The sequence below is a fragment of the Anolis sagrei genome, chromosome 2 (assembly GCF_037176765.1).
Source record: "Anolis sagrei isolate rAnoSag1 chromosome 2, rAnoSag1.mat, whole genome shotgun sequence".
In the NCBI taxonomy this organism is placed as follows: domain Eukaryota; kingdom Metazoa; phylum Chordata; class Lepidosauria; order Squamata; family Dactyloidae; genus Anolis; species Anolis sagrei.
The window spans coordinates 188456571-188477758 of NC_090022.1; the positions used below are offsets into that span (position 1 = coordinate 188456571).

A 21188-nucleotide genomic window follows, 5' to 3' on the forward strand; every position below is an offset into this window, starting at 1 on the left:
TTTTGGGAAGCCAAGAGTTGCTAATGGCATATAATTAAGTTTGTCATTCTGGTCTAGGGAAGTATGAAAACAGCACACTATAGACGTGGAGTTAGCAAACGGCAACCCTGGGAGTAACCCACGGTAAGTATGGATTAGGCAACGTCAACTTGGTGAATGGTGTTGGTTGGGGAATAATTAGTGGTGTAGTCCAACACATCTGAAATATACAAAAAGGTGTGTGTGTGTATGTTCTGCAAAGTTTATGCAGAAAGACCAATCCAAATGGGTACTGTTTTACCCTCTTCCAATGGATGAAAGAACTTTGCCGTGAGGTAGCAGACCACTACTAAAAGTATGTCATATCTGCACATCTACATATCACACCCTTTGAAAGTGTTAATTGTTTTTAAGACGTTAAGCAAGTGGCCTTTGAGTGTCACCTTTTAACATTACCCTTGTTTGTGCAAAAACAATAGGTCTTGCAGCACCTTAAATACTATTAGATATTATTTAGCATACAATGATATCACAAACTATAAAACCTTTCTTCAGTGGGTGAAGAATCTGTTGGTAAGTGGGGGGGGGGGGGTCAATGGAAAGTGAACTGTTTAGAGACCGCTATTACAATAGAAATCACAATTCTCATTGATTCACTCCCTTATGTGTTCACCCTACCACATTTACAGTAATCTGTCAGCAGAAGCAACACTTTGATAAGTGGGCAACAGGTCATGAAAATCTATACCAAATCAAATTCATCAGATGCCACAATAATTTTGCTTGTTCTTTCTGCAACTGGCATCTTACCCCTGGCCTTGGAAAATTGCACTGACTTTACTAGGATCCAGATACGGCCCAGAGAGCAGTAGTTGTTGACTTGAGTTAGAGAATGTTGATGGCTTCTGTTGCAGAGAAATTCCAAGTTAGTTATTTCTGAACAGTTGTCCATTTTCCCATTTGGCAACACAGATTTGACAACACGTGAAGCTCTGTTAAACTATTCACAGTTTGCCTTGTATCGTTTATTTATTAAACAACTGTTCTGCATAATTTATAGTACAAATCTCTACATACCTACTCAACAGGATGTTCTAGAGATACCACTAGAGCTTACTTCCAAGTAATTCAGTATTAAATGACAACCTCATTCTGGTTTTGTTTGTCATGAGGAATGGCAAAGATCTTTGTGTGATTCTAAATCCTGATCCCTGGAAGAAACATCTGGGCACTTCTCTGATTACAACAGGCCCTTCAAGTATAACTCATATAACTCTAGGACTAGATCAGAGGTGGGATGTGTATGTTGCTGAAGGGCAATTGTAACATTCACAATTGGCTATGCTGACCCGGGAAGATGGGAACTGTGCTCCAACACATCCTGGAACATTCAAACCTTTAATATCCATCTTGGTTTTAAAAAATAATCAAAATTCTTAAGGAGCTCAATTCTGCTTTTGAAAATGTTTCTAGAGAACAGTGGTTCTCAACCTGTGGGCCCCAGCTGTTTTGGCCTACAACTCCCAGAAATCCTAACCAGTGTACAAGCTGTTAGGATTTCTGGAAGTTGAAGGCCAAAACATCTGGGGACCCACAGGTTGAGAACCAATTGTGGGAGATTGCCCAATGTTTCTTTTCCTGCAACTCCTTCAGCTCTAGGCAACATTGCCAGGGATAAGGGTTTATGTGGTTTGCAATCTAAAAACCTATAAAGTCATATGTTGCCGATCCCTCTTAAAGATTCAGTGCCAGCAAAATTAATGTCTAGCCTAAGCGCCCTCTCTGCAGAACTCTGTAACGCAAAGTCTGAATACTTCTGTTTACAGCTGTAGAAAGATGGTCCAGTAAAACAGAGACCAATATCACTGAACTGATCTATGAATAAAAAATGATGGCAAATTGTCGTGTGTAACCACTGATAAAAACTGGGTAAGACTCCCAAGTTTCCAAATCACAGGAACTAAAAAGACTGTGCAGCTTCCAGTTCTGGGTGACTTACTTTCAAAAGGATATACACAAATGAACAGGTTTAGAATAAGGCAATGAATGATAACCAAAGGTACAGAAATCAAGTAATATGGAAGAGTGGGGTAATGGAATGTTTGACCCAAAGATTTTGGGGCTGAAAGGGACAAGATGACGCTTCAAAAGTAACCACATGAAAGAGGGCAAAGATCTATTTTCTGCCAGAAGAATGCCGGGATAGCATTTCTTAAATCATAAAAAAGGTATTTGGATTGAGCACTAGGAGAAACTATTCAAGAATGAGACCAACAGCTAGGTTACTTCTCTTGCTGGATGCATTCAATTAGCAGCTCACTGAGGCATGGGCCAAATAAAACACATCAAGTGGCTGTAAAGGGCCGTCACTAGCACTAGGCACTTTCCTAACACTAAGGATATGGATCGAATCCTTTGCAACAGGCAGTAACCACGTTGAAAGACTGATCCAGGCTGGATGGTGCATGGGATCCAGGTCCCACATAGTTTTGTAAGAGCGAAAATGCCATTTATCCAGATGGGATCCTTGTGCAAGGCCCATGGGCAGAACTGGAAATGGACTCCAAAGGGCAAAAAACCCTTTTTCATACAGCTTTTTGGATTAAAGTCTTGGAGAGGACAAAGTGGACAGATAGTATCAGATATGATGATATTTTCCACCGAAGTATGCCATTCTGAAAACAGTCTTGCCCTTCATGCTGCTTTCCCTTCCCCAATGCTAGTACCGACTACTGAAACAGTGATGAGACTAAGATCAGGATATGAGATACTTCAAAATCTGTGGTCATGTTATATTTTGGTCAGTGCGAGACAGGGAAGGAAGGCAGACAGGGACACAGTAGGTCAATGGGTTGCTTGTGGCTCTTCATCGCAGTAGCGACCACTTGATCTGTTCCTTTGCTGACTGCAGTACCTACAAATAGAAGTGGAAGGGTGAAAGGTTGAAGGCAGTTCAGTCACCAATTCTCTTCAAATACAATCTGTATTATTCTGGATCCTGCATAAAACCTGCGATATTTTGGTTGCTATGTAGAACACTGAAACTCCTGTTTTCTCTGTCCTGTGAAGTTTTATCAACATGGTATCAAAACTTCTCTACACAGATAATGCTAAACCAACCTGATGTCCTCCAGATGTTTGGGAGTTGCAGTTTAATCTATCTAGAGCTTACCGGGCTAGAGAATGCTAGGCTCAGGCAGAGTGGTTAAAAAAAACAGTGAAAGTTCTCACCATACTTTGGGTCTGTTTCGAACTAGCAAGTAAAATTGTGGTACAACTGCAGACATGTTACCTAGGTGGTTGCTCTGGGAATCTCCTCCCAGGTCATTAGTGTCTTGAGAAGTAATAACGAGAAAACTTTGCAAGTGAAAAGAGCGCAGTATGATAACATCAGCATGCTCTGAATAGGATTTAATGAATGAAACCCAAGGAGACTAAAGTGGAAGACATACCTGTGAGACTGTTTGTTCTGTAAGAGGGACATCCTCTCCCTGAAACAGGAAGGAAAAGTTTCAAAATAGGCCTTTTGACTTGTAAAGGAGAGCATAGTCTTAACACTCAACTATGCCATTATGTACTTGTAGTTTCCATCCCCTGGAGATTGTTCTAAACACCACTTAATTGATCAAGGTGTGTTATCATCCCCTTTTCTCCTCCAACTCCCCCCCCCCCAATTAACTTGCTGCTTTCTTCAGCTAGAAAGACAGGCTAAGTCAATTCTGTTCTTTCTGATTTTATAATTTATTTATTTCATTTCTACCCCGCCTTTCTCAATCCCAGAGGGGACTCAAGGCAATTTACAAATCTGGCAAAAATTTAACGTCACACAGATAAACAATAAAACACATCTCATCAAAATATAAAACAATCTAAACATATAAGCAATTAAAATACAAATCAATCAGATTTTTTTTTGTCAGGAGCGATTTGGGAAACTGCAAGTCGCTTTTGGTGGGAGAGAATTGACCATCTGCAAGGATGTTGCCCAAGGGATGATTGGATGTTTTAATGTTTTATCATCCTTGTGGGAGGCTTCCCTCATGTCCCTGCAGGGGGAGCTGGAGCTGACAGAGGGAGCTCATCTGTGCTCTCCCCAGATTCAAACCTTCAACCTGTCGGTCTTCAGTCCTGCGGCACAAGGGTTTAACCCACTGCGCCACTGGGCTCCAAACAGATTAAAATCCATCTAAATGCTGAGTCATGATCTCATACCCACAATCGCTTTTTAAATGGCTTATAAAATAATGGTGGAGCTGGTATAAAAGGTCTCTAATTGGACCAGGAGCTGACAGAAAGTATTCTGAGATAAACAAAATGTATATGGATCTCCAAAATAAAACCAGCAAGAACAGAAACAAAATCTGAGAGCATCTAGTCTTTTTAAAAACAGTCTGGATGCTCCCTTAATTTACTGTCAGTCTATTTAAGATTAATTTAAATATAAATACAAGTTTTAAAACATTCTGACACAAATAGGTGATTTTAGTTGTTAGTAATGAGCATGAGAAATTTTAAAGAACTTACATATGAAGAACAATTTTAAAATTATTTTCAGTCAATTTTAATCTATTTAAATGCATGGCAGCCACTGTAGAATTCGGACACTAGAAAACCAGGATCTGAATCCCAGCTTGACCATGGAAATTCATTAGATGACCTTGAGCAAGTCACACTCCCTTAGTCTGAGAGGAAAGCTAGGACAAATGCCCTCTGAACAAATTGTGCTAAGAAACCTCCATGATAAGGTCCTCTTAGGGTTGCGCTAAGTCAGAAATGACTTCAAGGCATACAACAGCAAAACTAATATGTATACGTGTGTAAGTGTGTGTGTGTGTGCGCGCACGCACTTGGACTACCTGAAAAGTGTCCCCCAACCCAAGAGCTATGTAGCAAACTGCTCAATTCAGAAAGGTGCTGGACAGATATGCAAAGGAGGGCTGAGATGAGGCCCACTTACCCGCACAGCAACTCTATGTAACACCTGTTGGGGGTCACTCTCAAGAATCACCCTGTAAGACATTGAAAGCAATTACCCTCTGGGTTGGGATACATAGTCCACTGCAGAAATTGTGAGCATACAAACCACACCTAACCATCAGGGATGCAAATTCTGTTCAGAAACCTTTACACAGACACTCTCATAAGCATACATGCACCAGGTTGTCATTAGATTTGGAAATATTTTGGACTGAAGGAAGAAAAAGAAATTTTCATCCAACTGATCTCTAGTCTTCTAATGTACACTGCAGCGTGGACTCACCCTCCATCCACAATTTCATCCACAGCCAGGAAAAGGCCCTCCATGTTCTCCAGGAGTGCTCTCTTCTCCACATTCTTCCTGCAGAAGAAACAACAGAATACTGCTCACTGACAAACTGGGGGTCTAAATAAGTAAATAATCAATGCCAGTACTGAGAACTGCTCTACCCAAGAGTCCCCAATACAGAGGTAGACATTGTTGACCACAGTTTGAAGCACTACTGTGTAACAGGCCAAGAGCTAGCAAGTAATCTCAAGATGTTCATTTCTGTAATGGATGCCAGTGCTTACAATATGAACTATGAGACACTCAGAGCACTTATAATCCTAGACCAGTGCTTCTCAACCTGTGGGTCCCCAGAAGTTTTCCCAGAAATTCTAACAGCTGGTTAGGCCAACCTGTGGTCCACGGACCACCAGCAGTCTGCAAGAACTAAAATATGGTACATGTCCTCACCGTTACTACACCATTGCAACAAGAGTAACTAGTCTCGTGAAATCCTCTTATAATGCTGAGGCAACAGGGATGTTGGAAGGGTAGAAGCTGACTACTCATGAAAGGCATGACAACAAGCCTCCTGATTGTTGCTTCTCCTCCTCCCTCTCCCTGAGTGGAGTTGTTCCATGTGGCTCCTGGATACATTGGATAGACCACATCAGCTCTAGATTATTAAATATGGTTTTCTATGGGTGGGCAGCTGGAGACTACTGGATGGCACAAGTTCTGTATCAGAAACTAGAGCTGATGTGGTCTATCCAATGTAATTTTCTGAATCAGCACCCCAAATAACCAAACTGAATCTAAAATTGACCAAAAACTGATTCGTAACCCTTTTGGTACTAATGTTGGAGAGTGGTCACTGTCAAAGTGGTCCCTGGTCAAAAAAAGGTTGGGAACCACTGCCTTAAATGGAGCATATATACTCTATGCACGTGAGCTGACATGCATAAATTCCCTAATCTGGATCAAGAATCTAAGTAAACTAGGCAATGTGTACTTATTTGTTTATTTGTTTATTCATTACCGTTAATATACTCCCAGCTATTCCTAGTCATGGGGAAGGAAACTAAGGTATTCCAAAGAGCTTGTCAGTCCTGTTTTCCTTGGCCACAATTAGAACACTCCCAGAGTCACCACCTAGGTAACAAAGTAGCCGTTGTTCCTCTTTCTCTTTTTGCAGAACAAAAATTTGGACTCACCTGAAGCCAGTTCTTTCCCTTACATTGTACCAACATGCCTAGCCAACAGGGCACATACAGATACCAAATTATGCCAAATTTCTAAAGAACTCTGGCATCAAGGCAGCATCCACTAGCTGATGGCTTCCCATGCCAAGCTGGAGGTCTCAACACTAGCAAATTGCTGTGAAGTAACATCCTCAACCAGAATCACTCCCCAACAAAGAAAGAGAAATGAAGTTTGATCTTCTTTTTCCTTGACTAACATTTCTTACCCAAATTCCCACAACTGAGTGCTTAAACCATTCTTAGGGTTTTTGTGAGAAAGCTGAAAAAAGGAACATTTTGAGTAGAGTCAAGCATCAGTTTCCATATTGCAACTTTGTGTATCAAAGGTTGCATCAGAGCAGGGGGAAATTTATTTTTATACTACAACTTTAATGGCCATGCTGGCAAGGGAACTTTAGGAATTTTAGTCCAAACAAATAATTTTTCCAGCCTCTGGGGAAATCCAGAGTCTGTATCGGACCAGGATTTAAGTATCATTAAGTGTACACGAGAGTAATTTAACACAATTCATTCCACATTTTGTTTGGACTTTAATTATTAAAGGTGAATGTGATCTTGGTATGGTAGCCATTCCAAACACCGGTATCTTTAAGGCATGATGTTTGCACTTTCATAGTGTTCTCAAATTTCACCCTGACCAAAGTGAGAGGATTCAACCTCCACCAGAAATGAGATTCTTACCTCAGCATTTGACTGAGTGAATCGAAGAGGCAGTTGAGCACAGCCATCAGCATCAGCTACAAAGGAAACACACACAATCACTACACACACATGCACACAAATGAATGAAGTATTTTGGGGTTGTACATGCAGACAGGCTGCAGCAAGGATGTGAAGCCCGTAGAAGGGCATGCTATGGCCAGCTCATTCTTCTCTGTTAAAGCAGAGTCTCTTTCAACCCAAAGGCCAGATCCAGCTTATCAGAATCCCTTGAGGACCACATTCCAAATGAAAATGGTGAGATCAAAAATGCCAACATGTTTTATCTTAAAGCTCTTATTACCACTTACTAAGCCTCATTAGAGGCTTTTACAAAGTTAAATATATAAAAGCTAGCAATCCAGCCAATGATAGTGTCATGATAGAGGCTTATGACCATTTAATGGAAACTAAATCTTTATAGGACTGTGAGGCTGGGGCAACAGTTCTTGTATAGAGTGAAAGTATCGGTAACAGCAGGCATGCTTTGTGCCTGAAGAAAAACTGAATCTTTCCTTGAATGAATACAATTTAATAGAGGCCTCACATGGAAAGCAGGATTTTCTTTTTCGTGTCAGGAACGACTTAAGAAACTGCAAGTCGCTTCTGGTGTGAGATAATTGGCCATCTGCAAGGATGTTTTACCATCCTGTGGGAGACTTCTATCATATCCCGCATGAGAAGCTGGAGCTGACAGACAGGAGCTCACCCCGCTCCCCAAATTTGAACCACCTAGCAGGATCATAGAAGCTTAGAACTGGAAGAGACCACAAGAGCCATCCAGCCCAACCATTTCTCCTTGCTATGTTGGAATAACTCACCTCGTTTTCATAGGAACTGCCGATGACATAGAAATACAGGTCAATGCTGCTCTTGTAAACGACCGTCAGTCCCTCTAGGAGAGCAATCTCACCTGAGGAGAGTGAGGAGATAGGGGACAAAATAATGCAAAACAAAGCTGGAAAAGCAGGGCATAAAGACATTCCAAGTGTTCAAGGAGAATGGCCACGGTCACCTTTTCCTTAGGGATGTCACTGTTTGCCTAATTTGTGAGGTTTTCAAGAGTTGGGAAGACTGCAACAGTTTCTGTGTATTTTTCTATGATGTTTTTTATTTGGGGACCTATCGTGGGGGGAACTAACTTATGCAACTTATTATTTGTACAATTTTTTTAAAAAATCTCAAAATGAAGTGTTTTCTATGCAAAACCCAAGTTTTTGTGTAAATAATTTTTCACAAAGAAATCTCAAAATGCAACTCACAATAGTTCACCATTTTCTTGAGCAGCGTCTTGACATACACTGAGACACACTTTCTTGCTGTACATGAGACAAGTTATAAATACTCGTTTGATCCCTGTTTTCCCAACAGTATCTGATTTAGTAGCACCAACCGGAGTTACAGGGTTCTTTTGCCCCATTAAAAGAGCAATAACGTATCCACTGAAACTGGACTGCAGTAGTACACTGCAACTGAGATCAGGCACTGCTTTTGAGCTACTGCCAGATATGATATGTACAACTGTTCCAGCAATCATGTCCACTTACAGGACACACGACAAAAGTCAGCTACGCACTGCTATGCCTCTTTAGTGTGAAATCCACCTACCCACTTGTAGTCATGAACAAAACAAAGATATTTATTATAGAAGGGTATTTGCTGAAATCAAAGGATAATTTGGCCACTCCAGAGGGCCATAGAACATTGTTGTACTGTTTGTTTTCATTATGGCATTGAATGTTTGCCACTTTTTTGTTTGAAAACCGCCCTGAGTCCCTTTGGGGAAACAGAGTGGGTTATAAATAAAGATGATGATGACGACAACTATTGTTCTTGTTGTTATTGTTGCTGTTGTTGTTGTTATTGTTGTTGCCGCCACTGCTGTGGCTTACTACAAACAATACCATGCAAATTCCAGTTTTGTTTTGCCTTTCCAGGTATTTGTTTGGGTTAGGGTTAGGGTTGTTGTTGTTGTTGCCACCACTGCCGTGGTTTACTACAAACAATACCATGTAAATTCCAGTTTTGTTTTACCTTTTCAGGGATTTATTTGGCACCAATTTTTTAAACATCCCAAAGCTATTGGGTCTGATTTAAAATAAAAAAAATCAGCTGAAAAAAGGCCCACAACTTTGCAAAAGAGTCAGTGGATCCTTACAACGTCCATATATGGACCACAGCCCAGATATTTCCATCCTGAGTGCTATCATTAAGAGCCAGAAACCTGAAAGGAATGTTTCTATGTACATATACAACTCCAAAATCGATTCTTACACTCTACAGACAAAGCTAGAGGAGAACAAATTCAACCATCTTCTCAGAGGAAGAACAGCATATCGGAAATCTGGCAAATCACACCAACGGCCCTACCTAGTTCAATACCTTGCATCTTCCCAGGGACTAACCAGGTATCTCCAGGAAGCCCACAAAACCATTAAGGCAACACCTTTTTCTCCTCAATCATTGGTGTTTAGAGATAGCCTGGAAGTGAGACACAACCATCAGGATAGTCTTACTACCTCATCACACTAGACTAGCATGAATCCACTTTAAATCCGGTTTCTGCCTCCTGCATAATTCTGCGGTTTGTAGTTTAGTGAGGCTGTTAAAGGCTTCTCCCAAAACTACAAACCCCAGAATTCTGCAGGAGCAACCAGATTTAAAATGAATTCCTTCTCAAGTGTGATGAGGTCCTTATCCTTCATATATCTATCTGAATACCCTTTTAAGCTATCCAACCTGAGAGCCAACACCACATCTTAAAGAAGAAAATACCATTTTAAACTACACACCACTTTGTGTGCAAGTACTTTTGTTTATTTGGGTTCAAATATCAGCTTCATTGAAATGGGGTCTACTTTCATTAGAGAGGAAGAAAAAGTTATGTCTACTTTTTTGTATTTCCATCTCCCATACTGGGCACATTTTTATAAACCTTTGTCATGTTCCCTCCTTTTACTGGCCTTTTAGATGGGAGCTTCCCTCCAAAGATTCCCAAAAGGATATCAGAATAAGATCATTTAACCTATTCTATGTAGCCACCCCAAACGCTCCTGCCATAGTGCTTCCCAGCAGAACCTACTATCTGTCCGGTGAGTCTTGTTGAAAATATTCTTCTCAAAAGCCTTTTGCTCCTTGACAGTGGGGTAAGTGTCATCATAGTACTGCAGAGGAAAAGAAAGGTATGTTACATAAGAAAGTGAGGTTTAACTACTATTCAGCTGAGCTTTAGAACCGTATTTATTCACGGAGACCATAAATGTCATAGAAAGTCTAAGATTGTGGCTATCTCCCCTCACTTTGCATAGATGAGGAAATGAAGCAGAGACAGAGCAATCTGGATGAAGGCATGTCCCAGTCAGAACTCAAATAGAGGATAACTAAACATTTCAATAGATGACATTGTTTTAGCTATGAGTTCTGGATAGAGGCAAGATGGCAACACAGTGATGTGAAACAAAAGTTTCTGCTGTAAAACTTCTCTAAGATCAATCATTGTAGCAAAATAATCTACAGATACAAAGTTATCAAGAACTACATGGGAGAAACTGGTGGTATCTACTTTTCCAAAGAAGCATGCATGAACAAATGAACTAACTTCACAAAATGGCTGAGTGCTCTTGCTGACAGCAAAAGCAGTACACATTGCATAAGCATCAGTCATCCGAGTTAAAATATGGTTCAAGTTGCCTCAAAAGGTATAGGTGGATTGAGTAGCATCTTGCTCCAAAAGCAGAAACATGGTTGAAAAAAATACATATGAGGATCCCGGGTCTGCTAAATCTAATTTTTTTCAAGCAGAGCCTGGAATTATTTGCTTCCTTGGACCCAAAATACTTTTTTAAAGGATTAACAGAATAAAATGGTTTTCTAGCCAAAATATGACTTCTGGGGCCCATTTTGACCCCTAAAAACTGTATGGAGAAACTACATTCCTAAACACAATAAGCAGCAAGAATACCACTAAACTGCATGTTACAGCATCTTAAAACATCAAAAATGTCACTTCCAAGTATCACTGCAACCTCCAGAGGACTGGAAGAGACAAAAACAAATGGCTGTCCAACCCCTGCAGCTTACCCACTCCTGTCCTAGAGCCTTTCCCTTCCCAGGCATTCCAAATATCAAGGACTTTTACCTTCGCAAACAGACGGTCTCCATCATTGTCCAAGATCAGGGTGGCTTTGACTGTGTAGAGAGAGGGCTCCTGCAAAGGAAGGCACAACTGAATGGTTCTATTCAATCAACACCGGCTGCCTTCTCCATCTAACAGTGCCTCCCAGAGCTTTCTTGGTGACTGTTCCTTGACTGTGGAGCTCAGACATTAGAACCAGAACCTTTGTGAACACCGGGTTTCCCAAAATGTTATACCAATCATTGAGGTATTGTTCCTGCCGGGCGCAAATCAATATAGATGGAATGTCCATGGCTTTACATACAGATGGTCTTACCACACTAGATCTGAAAGAGTACAAAAAGATTTTGGGAGGGGAGTACCCAAAAACAGTCTGCAGAACTGTGACCACATACATGAATAGGGTTGACTTTGTGGGGTCTTCCCCCTCCTGATCAGGACTCTTACTTCTGTGCATGGGAAGATTTATGGGAATTGCATCACTTCCATGATTTCCCTACACATACTCTCTAATGTGGGAGTGCATCTCATGAGATCAGTTCCACTAGTGCAGGAGTATATGAAGTGAACCTCTCCAAACTGAGATTGTGAAAAGGTAGCCTGCAGAAAAAACATATTTCCCCATTTGCATCCAGAGTTGTGTCTGCATCATTTTAAATAGGCTTCATCATCACCTTCCCTGCATGAGGACACACCTGTTACAAACACTGTAGAGTACAGGCTGACTCTAACAGTACTATGCCTAATGACTGAAAGGCTGGGAAAGGAAACTATCTATAGCACAGGGTGCGTGAGAAAATTCGTTGGAGCTGATGGCTTAAGAGGCTGGGAGGAAAATTGGTCAGTCCAAAAAACAAGTCAGAAAGTGACCAAATCCAAAGTATACAAGATTTAACATAAAAAGAGATTCCACAAGTTCAAACATGTACTCAGATAGCATCGCCATCACCAAAAGAAGTTTTACAACTGATTGCTATATCTGATCTTCTCAGCAGGTCAACCTGACCTCCTGGCCATGAATCCTTCGCCTGAATCCCCAACACTGTTCACTTAGGCCCACTTCTAGCCATTCAACACCAGAGGGAGCCAAAGGATAGTGGTGGAGAAACTTCTCTGGATAAAAAGGGTATCTTGAGATGCAAAAAAAAAAAAAAAAAAAAAAAAGGAAAACAGCACAGTCTGATGGCCTATAATATTACTATGGGCATAGCCTTTTCCAAACCACCTGATGTGGTATTATCTGCAAGTGGATTGTACTAGTGCATCATATACTTCCTCCTTTCTTCCTAAACCCCTTCCTTTTTTTGTTTCTTTAAACAGGTCCAGATAAAAAGAATAGCTGGAAGCAAACCTGGGTCTCCTGAGTCTCTAATAGTTGTCAGCTTACCCAATAGGGCAGGCTGCTCTTGTAAAAGTGCCGTTTTCCTGTACAAATATGAAAAGTCTAGGACTACTGGCCTTTTAAGCATTACAGTCAGCCCTCCACAAATGTAGAGGTTAGGGACATAAGGTCCCAATCGAAGTGGGAAAATGAATATATTTTTCTAAATTTTGTGTCTATGTCCATTGGTGTGCGAACACCAATAAAAGGCTATAATATAAATAAAATACTGTAAATAAACATGCATGTGTGTGTACACACACACACACACACACACACTTTTAATCACCTGAGGGTATTTTAGGTCCTCCACCATGACTTCTGCTACAAGCTGATCACAGAATCACACTGGAGAGTCTAAAGAACATCTTAATCAAATCCATAACTAATCAAAAGTCAAAACTGCACATGTGGAGGGCAGACTGTATTGAGAAAGTCAATAATTAGTAGGTGGCTCCTTCTTGTATGCCATTCCAGCCAATGACTACTACTCAACACACAAGAACAGCACATGAAGTGCTCTAGCTAAGTATAAATCTGCATGATGGCTACAGATACACCTTCCACACTGCCAGGTCAAAATAGGACCTATACATTTCTATATCAGTCCTTCAAATATTAGAGAATATAAAACCATAGGAAAAAATTGCATGAGGTTTACCTCCCTGGAAATGCTGCCAATACTGAGCTCCAGGATCTTGTAGTAAAAGGCAGCTTGCTATACCCTCCAACATCTCTTCATATAAGAAGAAAAAACTGACAAAAAAATCCTGTATGCTGGATGCTGGAAAGCTCTCGAGACAAAGTTCTGTGATGCACTGACTTCCACATAGCCACAGTCAGAGTGTATAACAGAACTTCACCTCAAGCGCTGCATTAACTCCTTTCTAACAGGTCCAATTATGGAGCAGACAGGCAAATAGATTCACTACACATGTGAGGTGAAGCCTGAATCTCCTTCCAGATATGCCCCTCCACTGAACCAGGCCACACACTCACATCTGATTTCCAAGAACAACTGAAGAACAGAGACAGAAAGTAGGGCTGTCCAACCACGGAAAAATTTGTTTCTAAACTCGATTAGTTTTTAGGGGTTTTTTGCGTTTCGTTATTTAAAAGAATTCTGAAATTTTTCTTTTAAAAAGTTCGATATTTACGAAATTTCGGAAATTACGAAACAAATATGAAACAATTACGAATCGATTCGTTAATGGCGGGCGCGATTGCGCAATACGCTAAAAAAAACCTCCAAATGGGACAGGGGGAACTTCTGAAGCTTCCCTCTCACTCTGTTGTTGACTGTAGGTGTAATAATTTATTTTTTTATCACTGATAAAACAAACAGCAACTATAAAACTTGCACCAGACATACGGAAATAATAGCGAAACAATAACGAAACGATTTCGAAAACAATTACGAAACGATTACGAAACAATTACGAAACGAATTGAAAAATTCGTTTCATTTTTTAGTTGCTCCTGAATGGTTCAATATCGCTTCATTATAAAAAAAAATAACGAATTTTTAACGAATTACGAAATTAACGAACGAAACCGCCCAGCCCTAACAGAAAGCTCCAAATTGGTCTCTGGGTACAATGTAATTACACTGCATTTTGCACCCACAGTTCTCCCTCCTGCAAATAATACTCTTTTTTGGAGCAAATTATTCGCATTTCATGAGCACCACAATGAGTTGGGAATGTTCACTGGTAATTCGCTGCTGGGAATCACCACAGTAAGGGTCATCCAGTCATAATTCTAAGAGAAAATAGGCCAAATTCTAGAATTTTTATAGAGTGTATGAGCCAGGGGTTACTCAGTCCTACGTAACACAGTGATTTTTGTATAGCGTTCCTGGGAATTTCTCCAGAGTTTTATCAGATGTTGCTGAGATTAGACAATCACATTAAGAAATTTTTCCGTAATGTATTTATTTATTATAGTTATATACCGCCCCTCTCAGCCCCATACAGTTTATTAACACTACACAAATCTCCTGGAACTGAAGGAAGGAGGAAAGAGAGGAGTTTTGACTTCCCAGAACTTCATCTTTCAGAAAAGTCTCAGCCACATGTCTAGTGGCAAATGACTGTGGGAATTACAATCCAAAATCATAGACCAAAAGTTTCCTGATATTTTTAACTATCCTAAAAAAAATCACATGTACTCTGAAGGTGTGTTTTCAGCTCTTGCAGGCCCCACATACCCCATTAACTATTTCCCTAACAGACTTCCCAGAATCCTCAGTTACAAGCAGCAGATTTGTGGCTGGGATTGCAGGAGTTTCCTGTCATTATAAAAGGAATGTAAGAAAGGTTTTTGCTTTGTAGAAGGTTCTTCAATGAAATCAACAGAAAAATTGTGTGCTTCATGCAAAAGAGAAGAGAATGTGAAAGAGTATTAGGATCAGCAGCAATGTAGTCAAATTAATTCTCTCCCTCCATCTTTCATATTTCCAAACTCCTCCTCTCCCTCTTCTCTGGCAAGACAAGAACATCTGCAATGGGAATTCTCCCTGCTCTCCTATAATATTTCACCAGCCTGCTAGGCAATGCTTCCACTTGAGAATCCTCATTTTAGAGAAGGAAGGCGAGCCAAAACTCCACAATGACGCCCTGTAAAACTACATGCATGACAGTGCAATGCCATAAAGGTAAGCAGCCAACCAACAATCCACACAAAAAGCATCAAAGGACAATTGTGTCATTGACATGCACTGAATGAATGTGGGGCATTTCCATCCTGTTTTACTTTCAGAGAAAAGGAGAGACAGCAAATATGTTTGAATAGGTTCTCACTATATAACCATCCAAGGAGAATGTATACACCTCTTTTCCAGAGAAAGAGAGAGAGAGAGAGAAGCTTCCACTGGAGACACAGCAAATAAACACACATTTTAAATCTATAATGAGTGCTGACTGGAAGGCCAGAAGCAGCATAAATTTCTCTCTGGAGGTTTCTAGTTCAAGCCAAGGGCTGCCTTGAGCAATCAACCATTAAAACAAGACGTTAAGAGTTACTGCACAGTTTATTCTGATCATTTAATTCTGAAGTTTCAATAAATTAAACTTCAATCAATTAAACTAGGTGTGCAATGGCCCAGATGGTCAGCATGATAGCAGCAGCGTCTGCAGTAAAGATTTTACAGCTGCCAGGACCCTGTAGAAGGGTAGCAATAGGTGAGGGAGACAAGATGGCAAGAAATATGTCTGCGCCTGTTTTATTTGCAAAAGGCAATTGGAGAGCCAGGAGGAGGAGGCTGGGCCAGGCCATTCCTACCAGGCCACCTGGGGCAGCACAGCTCACAGACAGACAAGGGAAAGCCTTTCCTGGAAAGCAGGGAAAGCACATTGCTAGGATACAGTGAGGCCTGAGCCACACGCTTACAGCATGGATAGAAATGCAGCCTCTGAAAATCAACATGTGCTTTGCAGGAAAATGGCATCGTGCATTTTCATCAATGTAGCAGCCACTAAAGAGCGTGTTCTCTATAGAAGATGACATTCTCTGTTTTTAATTCAAAATCCTCAGTCCTGGAGCAGGAAAAGAACCTCTTTTTCTCTTTTTTAGGGGCAGCCTACACCAACATAATGTCCTCCTATGTTGAAAGTACAGTGAGAACCCATATCCGTAGAATCACTTACCTGTGCCTGGAGAAAGCGATCTCTCTAGGATTTTGCTAAGTCCATCAGATTATACTATGGATACGCTTTTCCTGAAAGTCATCAAAGTTGTGCACAAGGACGTAACAAATTCCTAGAGGTTGTCTGTCTATGGCATGCTTGGACTGGAAATCAGGTAATTTAACGGTGTTCATATCTGCTGTTTCAAGTAATTATGGTCCAGCCAGGAATACATCACCAGTGGGCATGAGGGTCTTACTGTATATGGAGTTTTCCCATTTTATCCTCACATCTACACAGCAGTGTGTGTTAGGTTGAGAGTTACTAGCCTGAGGTTGTTTCCATAGTGACTTAAGCAACAACTGGAGGTTGCACAAGTGGGGACATGTCAGACATTAGACTTACATTTAATTATCAGTTTGTTATAAAGTAAAATCAGAAAGCAGTTGTTGCGACTCTGAACTTTTTGTTCATTGAGCATGCAAAATGTTTACATTACTTTGATGTTGTTCACCACCTGCAACAAGGCTAATTTTATTTGATTATCATAAGGTAATAATAATAAAGCGTCACCTACAGTGGTTAATAGATGAGAAGAAGTTTCTCCACATTTAGAGCTATTTGGTTGCTGTTCGGATACAATACTGAAGCAGAAGTCTAGGTCCCAATATAGTAGTGCTAACCTACCTAGATTTTAAAATTTGTGAAGTAATATACATAACAACCTATAAAGGAAGGGGGCATAATAACATTAAGCTCAAAATATTATTTTACATGGAGTCGTTCTATTTTATCCTCACATCAACACAGCAGAGTAAGTCCAGAAGTAATGATCAAAAGCCTGTTTATACTTCTGTACATAAATAAGTCAGTCACTTACAAATTATTGATCTCATGCCTTCTTTTGGCTCTTACAAATTCAGAAAAGGTTTACAACTCAGTCGGATACATTTTCATTTAAGTAGGGCATGATCCAAGTCTCCAGCCTTCTGGCACTACTTTGTTGTTGCTGTTGCTGATTCATACAAACATGCCCTGTCCAAGGAACTCAGCAATAAGAGAAGTATGGAGCAGCACTAACAGCCTCATTCTGTTATCCCTTTTTTAGAAATGGCACTTACTGAGAACTAAAGGTAAACAAATGGATAGTGGCAACACAGGTATGAAGGAAGTAGGCTAGTAAAAGCTTACTGTTCACTGATATATTTGTCAGGACCCAAAGCATTGATTTGTTAGGACCCAAAGTACTCAAGTGTTTTAACCAGACAATTCCTTTAAAGAAGATGCTGAATATGTTGAAATAGTTATGCCACGGAGAAGTCGATCAGAATTGAGACTGCAATAAAGACATCAGAAAAAGGCTAGGATTTGAAAGGGTAGCTAATGCTATGGAGGAACTAGACACCAAATACTAAAGTAATGATTGCTCAAGCCATCATATTTCCCATTTCTATGTATGGATGTGAAAGCTGGAAAATCAAGAAAGCTGGGAGGAGGAGGAAGAAGAGAAGGAGGAAGAAGAAGAGGAGGAAGAGGAGGAAGAAGTCGTCATTTGAAATGTGGTGCTAGTGAAGTTTGGTGGATATGGTGGACTGCTAAAAAGACATATGAATGAGTCCTAGAGCAAATCAAACCTGAACTCTCCCGAGAAGTCAAGATTGCTAAACCGAGACTGTTATACAAATCATGAGAAGGTATGACTCATTAGAAAAGACAGTAATGCTTGGTAAGGTGCAAACACTTAAAGACAAAGTCCACATTCCAGGTGGTTAGACTCAAGCAAAAAAGCCACCAACTTGAGCCTGAAAAATCAGATGAGGATAGAGTGAATTGGTGGTCTCTCATTCATAGGGTTGCCATAAGTCAATGTACAGTTGGCAACAGTTAACAGCGAAGTCCATAATCTGTACAGAACTAATAGCTCAGCAACTAAACAAGGCCCCATCTAAACTGACAATTTAATTCAGTTCAATGTTCGATTCAAACTGTAGCTGCCTGATAACAAACTCCTACAAAAGTACACAAAAGAAAGCCCTTAAGCTTTGTGTAGTCACTATCCGGGCCTCCAACTGGTTCCAGGATTTCCTGGAACCAGTCAACACTGGTTTGAAACTGCATTAAACAGTCATTGTAGTTTGGATATTCTATGAAGTAAAGATAAGTCTACAACAATCATATGTGTATGGCATCGCAATCTTAAGAATGTAGTCTAAAGCTGTAAGATATAGGACACCAGCAACCTTTCCTCCTAATGTGCAATGGATTGGCCCAATATTTGTGCCCAATGACAACTGTTTCTTATTTTCCTAGACCCTCTCTAACTTGCAGATCAGCACCAGCCCATGGACTACTGCTTTGGACAACACTGCCTCTAAGTCCTGTAATAATCAAATGCTTGGTGAGTCATGTTAACTTCAGCAGTGGACACATACACACAGCCCTCATTAGTAATTGTCTGAAGCCCCAGCATTTCCTATAACAGTTTCAGGTTCTTTTAATATAGGGTTACAATGCTGCATTACAAATGAACACAAGCAACAACTTCTATGGAGGATCTCTGTGAGGAAAACTAACCAAGGCCCCTTCCACACAGCTGAATAAAATTCCACATTATCTGTTTGAACTGGAATATATGGCAGGGTGGACTCAGATAACCCAGTTCAAAGCATAAATTGTGAGATTTTCTGTCTTGATATTCTGTGTTTTATGGTGATGTGGAAGGGCCCTAAGGCCTCATCTACAAGGCCATATAATCCAGTTTCTGAATCCAATTTATCTGTTTTGAATTGTTATATGTTATATGGCAGTGTAGACTCATATAATCAAAAGCAGATAATCTGGATTCACAAACTGGATTATTTGGCAGTGTAGATCCAGCATAATGGGAGACCAATTATGGTGACAGGTTGAGTATCCCTTATTTGAAAAGCTTGAGACAAGAAGTGTTTTGGATTTTGGAATAGCTGTATTTGAATATACACCCAACATGTGGTATCTTCAAAAGCAGGGATCCCAATCTAAACATGAAATGTATATACATTGCTGGTGGTATTTTAAGCACAATATTTTTAATAATGAAAGTAAGTTCACAGAACACAGTTTGTCTGTACATAAGGTTTTAAATTCTCTGTGTTATTGTTTATATGTGAGTTATATTAATTGCACTGTTTATTTGCTTGCTGTTTTGGTTTTACTGATGTGTTGTTGGGCTTGGCCTCATGTAAGCCACCCCGAGTACCCTTGGGGAGATGGTGGTGGGGTATAAATAGTTTTTTTAAAATTATTATTATTATTATTATTATATTGTCTAAACTGAAGCACCCACAAAGAGGACAATGTCTCAGGTACTCAGGTGGATAATTTGGGAGTATTTCCAGATACCCAACAAGGGATGCTCAACCTGTACCAGCTGATGGACTCTTCTCTTGGGAGTGATCTCCCTTTTCAAGGAGGCACAATTGAGATGAATAACATAGAATCATAGAATCAAAGAGTTGGGAGAGACCTCATGGGCCATCCAGTCCAATCCCCTGCCAAGAAGCAGGAATATTGCATTCACATCACCCCTGACAGATGGCCATCCAGTCTCTGTTTAAAAGCTTCCAAAGAAGGAGCCTCCACCACACTCCGGGGCAGAGAGTTCCACTGCTGAACGGCTCTCACAGTCAGGAAGTTCTTCCTCATGTTCAGATGGAATCTCCTCTCTTGTAGTTTGAAGCCATTGTTCCGCATCCTAGTCTCCAGGAAAGCAGAAAACAAGCTTGCTCCCTCCTCCCTGTGACTTCCTCTCACATATTTATACATGGCTATCATCTTTTTGGATTGGCCGATTTGTTTCGCCTGTCACCCATGGGGATTGGAAGATGCTGGAGAAATGTAGTTCCTAGTTTATAGGGAGCAAAGGGGCACTTTATTCCTGCCTTATAATAGTTGGGAGTTCAAAGGATCCATTCACTGCAGAGGCAATGAGTGCCTTGACTAGACTTAAAAACAGTTTTGTCTTCACATTTCTGCTCTATGGTCATATAGATAAGGCTACCTCTTCAGCTGCCACGGCTCCCTGGGAGTTGTAGTTTTACAAGGCCTTGCCAATGGTCCTCAACATGTAGGTCCCCAAATGGGGCCTTCAACTCCCAGAAATCCTAACAGCTGGTAAACTGGCTGGGATTTCTGGGAGTTGTAGGCCAAAACACAATGGTTGGGAACCATTGCTTGGGCCTTCTTTGGCCAGAGGGCTGGGACCTCACCAAACTACAGCTCCCAGACTCCACAGCATTGAGCCATGGCAGCCAAAGTGGCGTCAAGCTGTCTTTAATTCCATAGCGGGGGAAGCGGCCCCTCTGTTCCCTGCTGGAGGCCCCCTTCCCAGCCCAGGCCCGGACCCAAGGAGGCCCCCAGCAACCGGCGACGGGCCCCGCCCACCGGGTCCCGTCTCCATGGCGACGGCGCGCGCCCTCGCAAGGCCCCTTCTCCCCCTCTCTTGCCCCTCCGGCTCCTACCAGGATCAGCGCCTCCATCTTGGTCGCTTCTGATGCCGACGTGGAGCACGGACCTAGCTTGCACCGGATTGGCTGGCCTCGGGCCCGTCTCTCCGTTAGGCCCCGCCTTCGCCGCGCTGAGCGACTGCTGATTGGCCGCCTCTCGACTTCCTCGTCTAACCTGCCACCTCTTTCACCAGGGCTGCCTTTTCCCTCACTGCACAACAGGGAGGGGGCGTGGCTCGCCTTGAAGCCCCGCCTCCGTTTGTGATTCGAAAACGAAGCTGTCACTCACTTGCCCTCGCTTCCCAGCTACAGGAAGGAAAGAATGCGCCAGTTTCCATGGTGAAGAGGGAAGCTCTTAAGGCAGAGGCAGGATTGGG

General features: G+C 41.3%; 1 protein-coding gene across 1 annotated transcript; it reads right to left on the reverse strand.

Moving 5' to 3' along the window:
* Positions 1 to 970: 970 nt before the first annotated feature.
* Positions 971 to 20932, reverse strand: COPZ1 (COPI coat complex subunit zeta 1). Its single transcript, XM_060762906.2, has 9 exons — positions 20827 to 20932; positions 11324 to 11392; positions 10268 to 10349; positions 8007 to 8098; positions 7168 to 7223; positions 5240 to 5317; positions 4937 to 4988; positions 3432 to 3470; positions 971 to 2893 (listed from the first exon to the last, which is right to left on the reverse strand). Exons 1-9 carry the CDS (start codon positions 20842 to 20844, stop codon positions 2846 to 2848), a joined length of 534 nt encoding a protein of 177 aa, XP_060618889.1. The 5' UTR covers positions 20845 to 20932; the 3' UTR covers positions 971 to 2845.
* Positions 20933 to 21188: the final 256 nt, after the last annotated feature.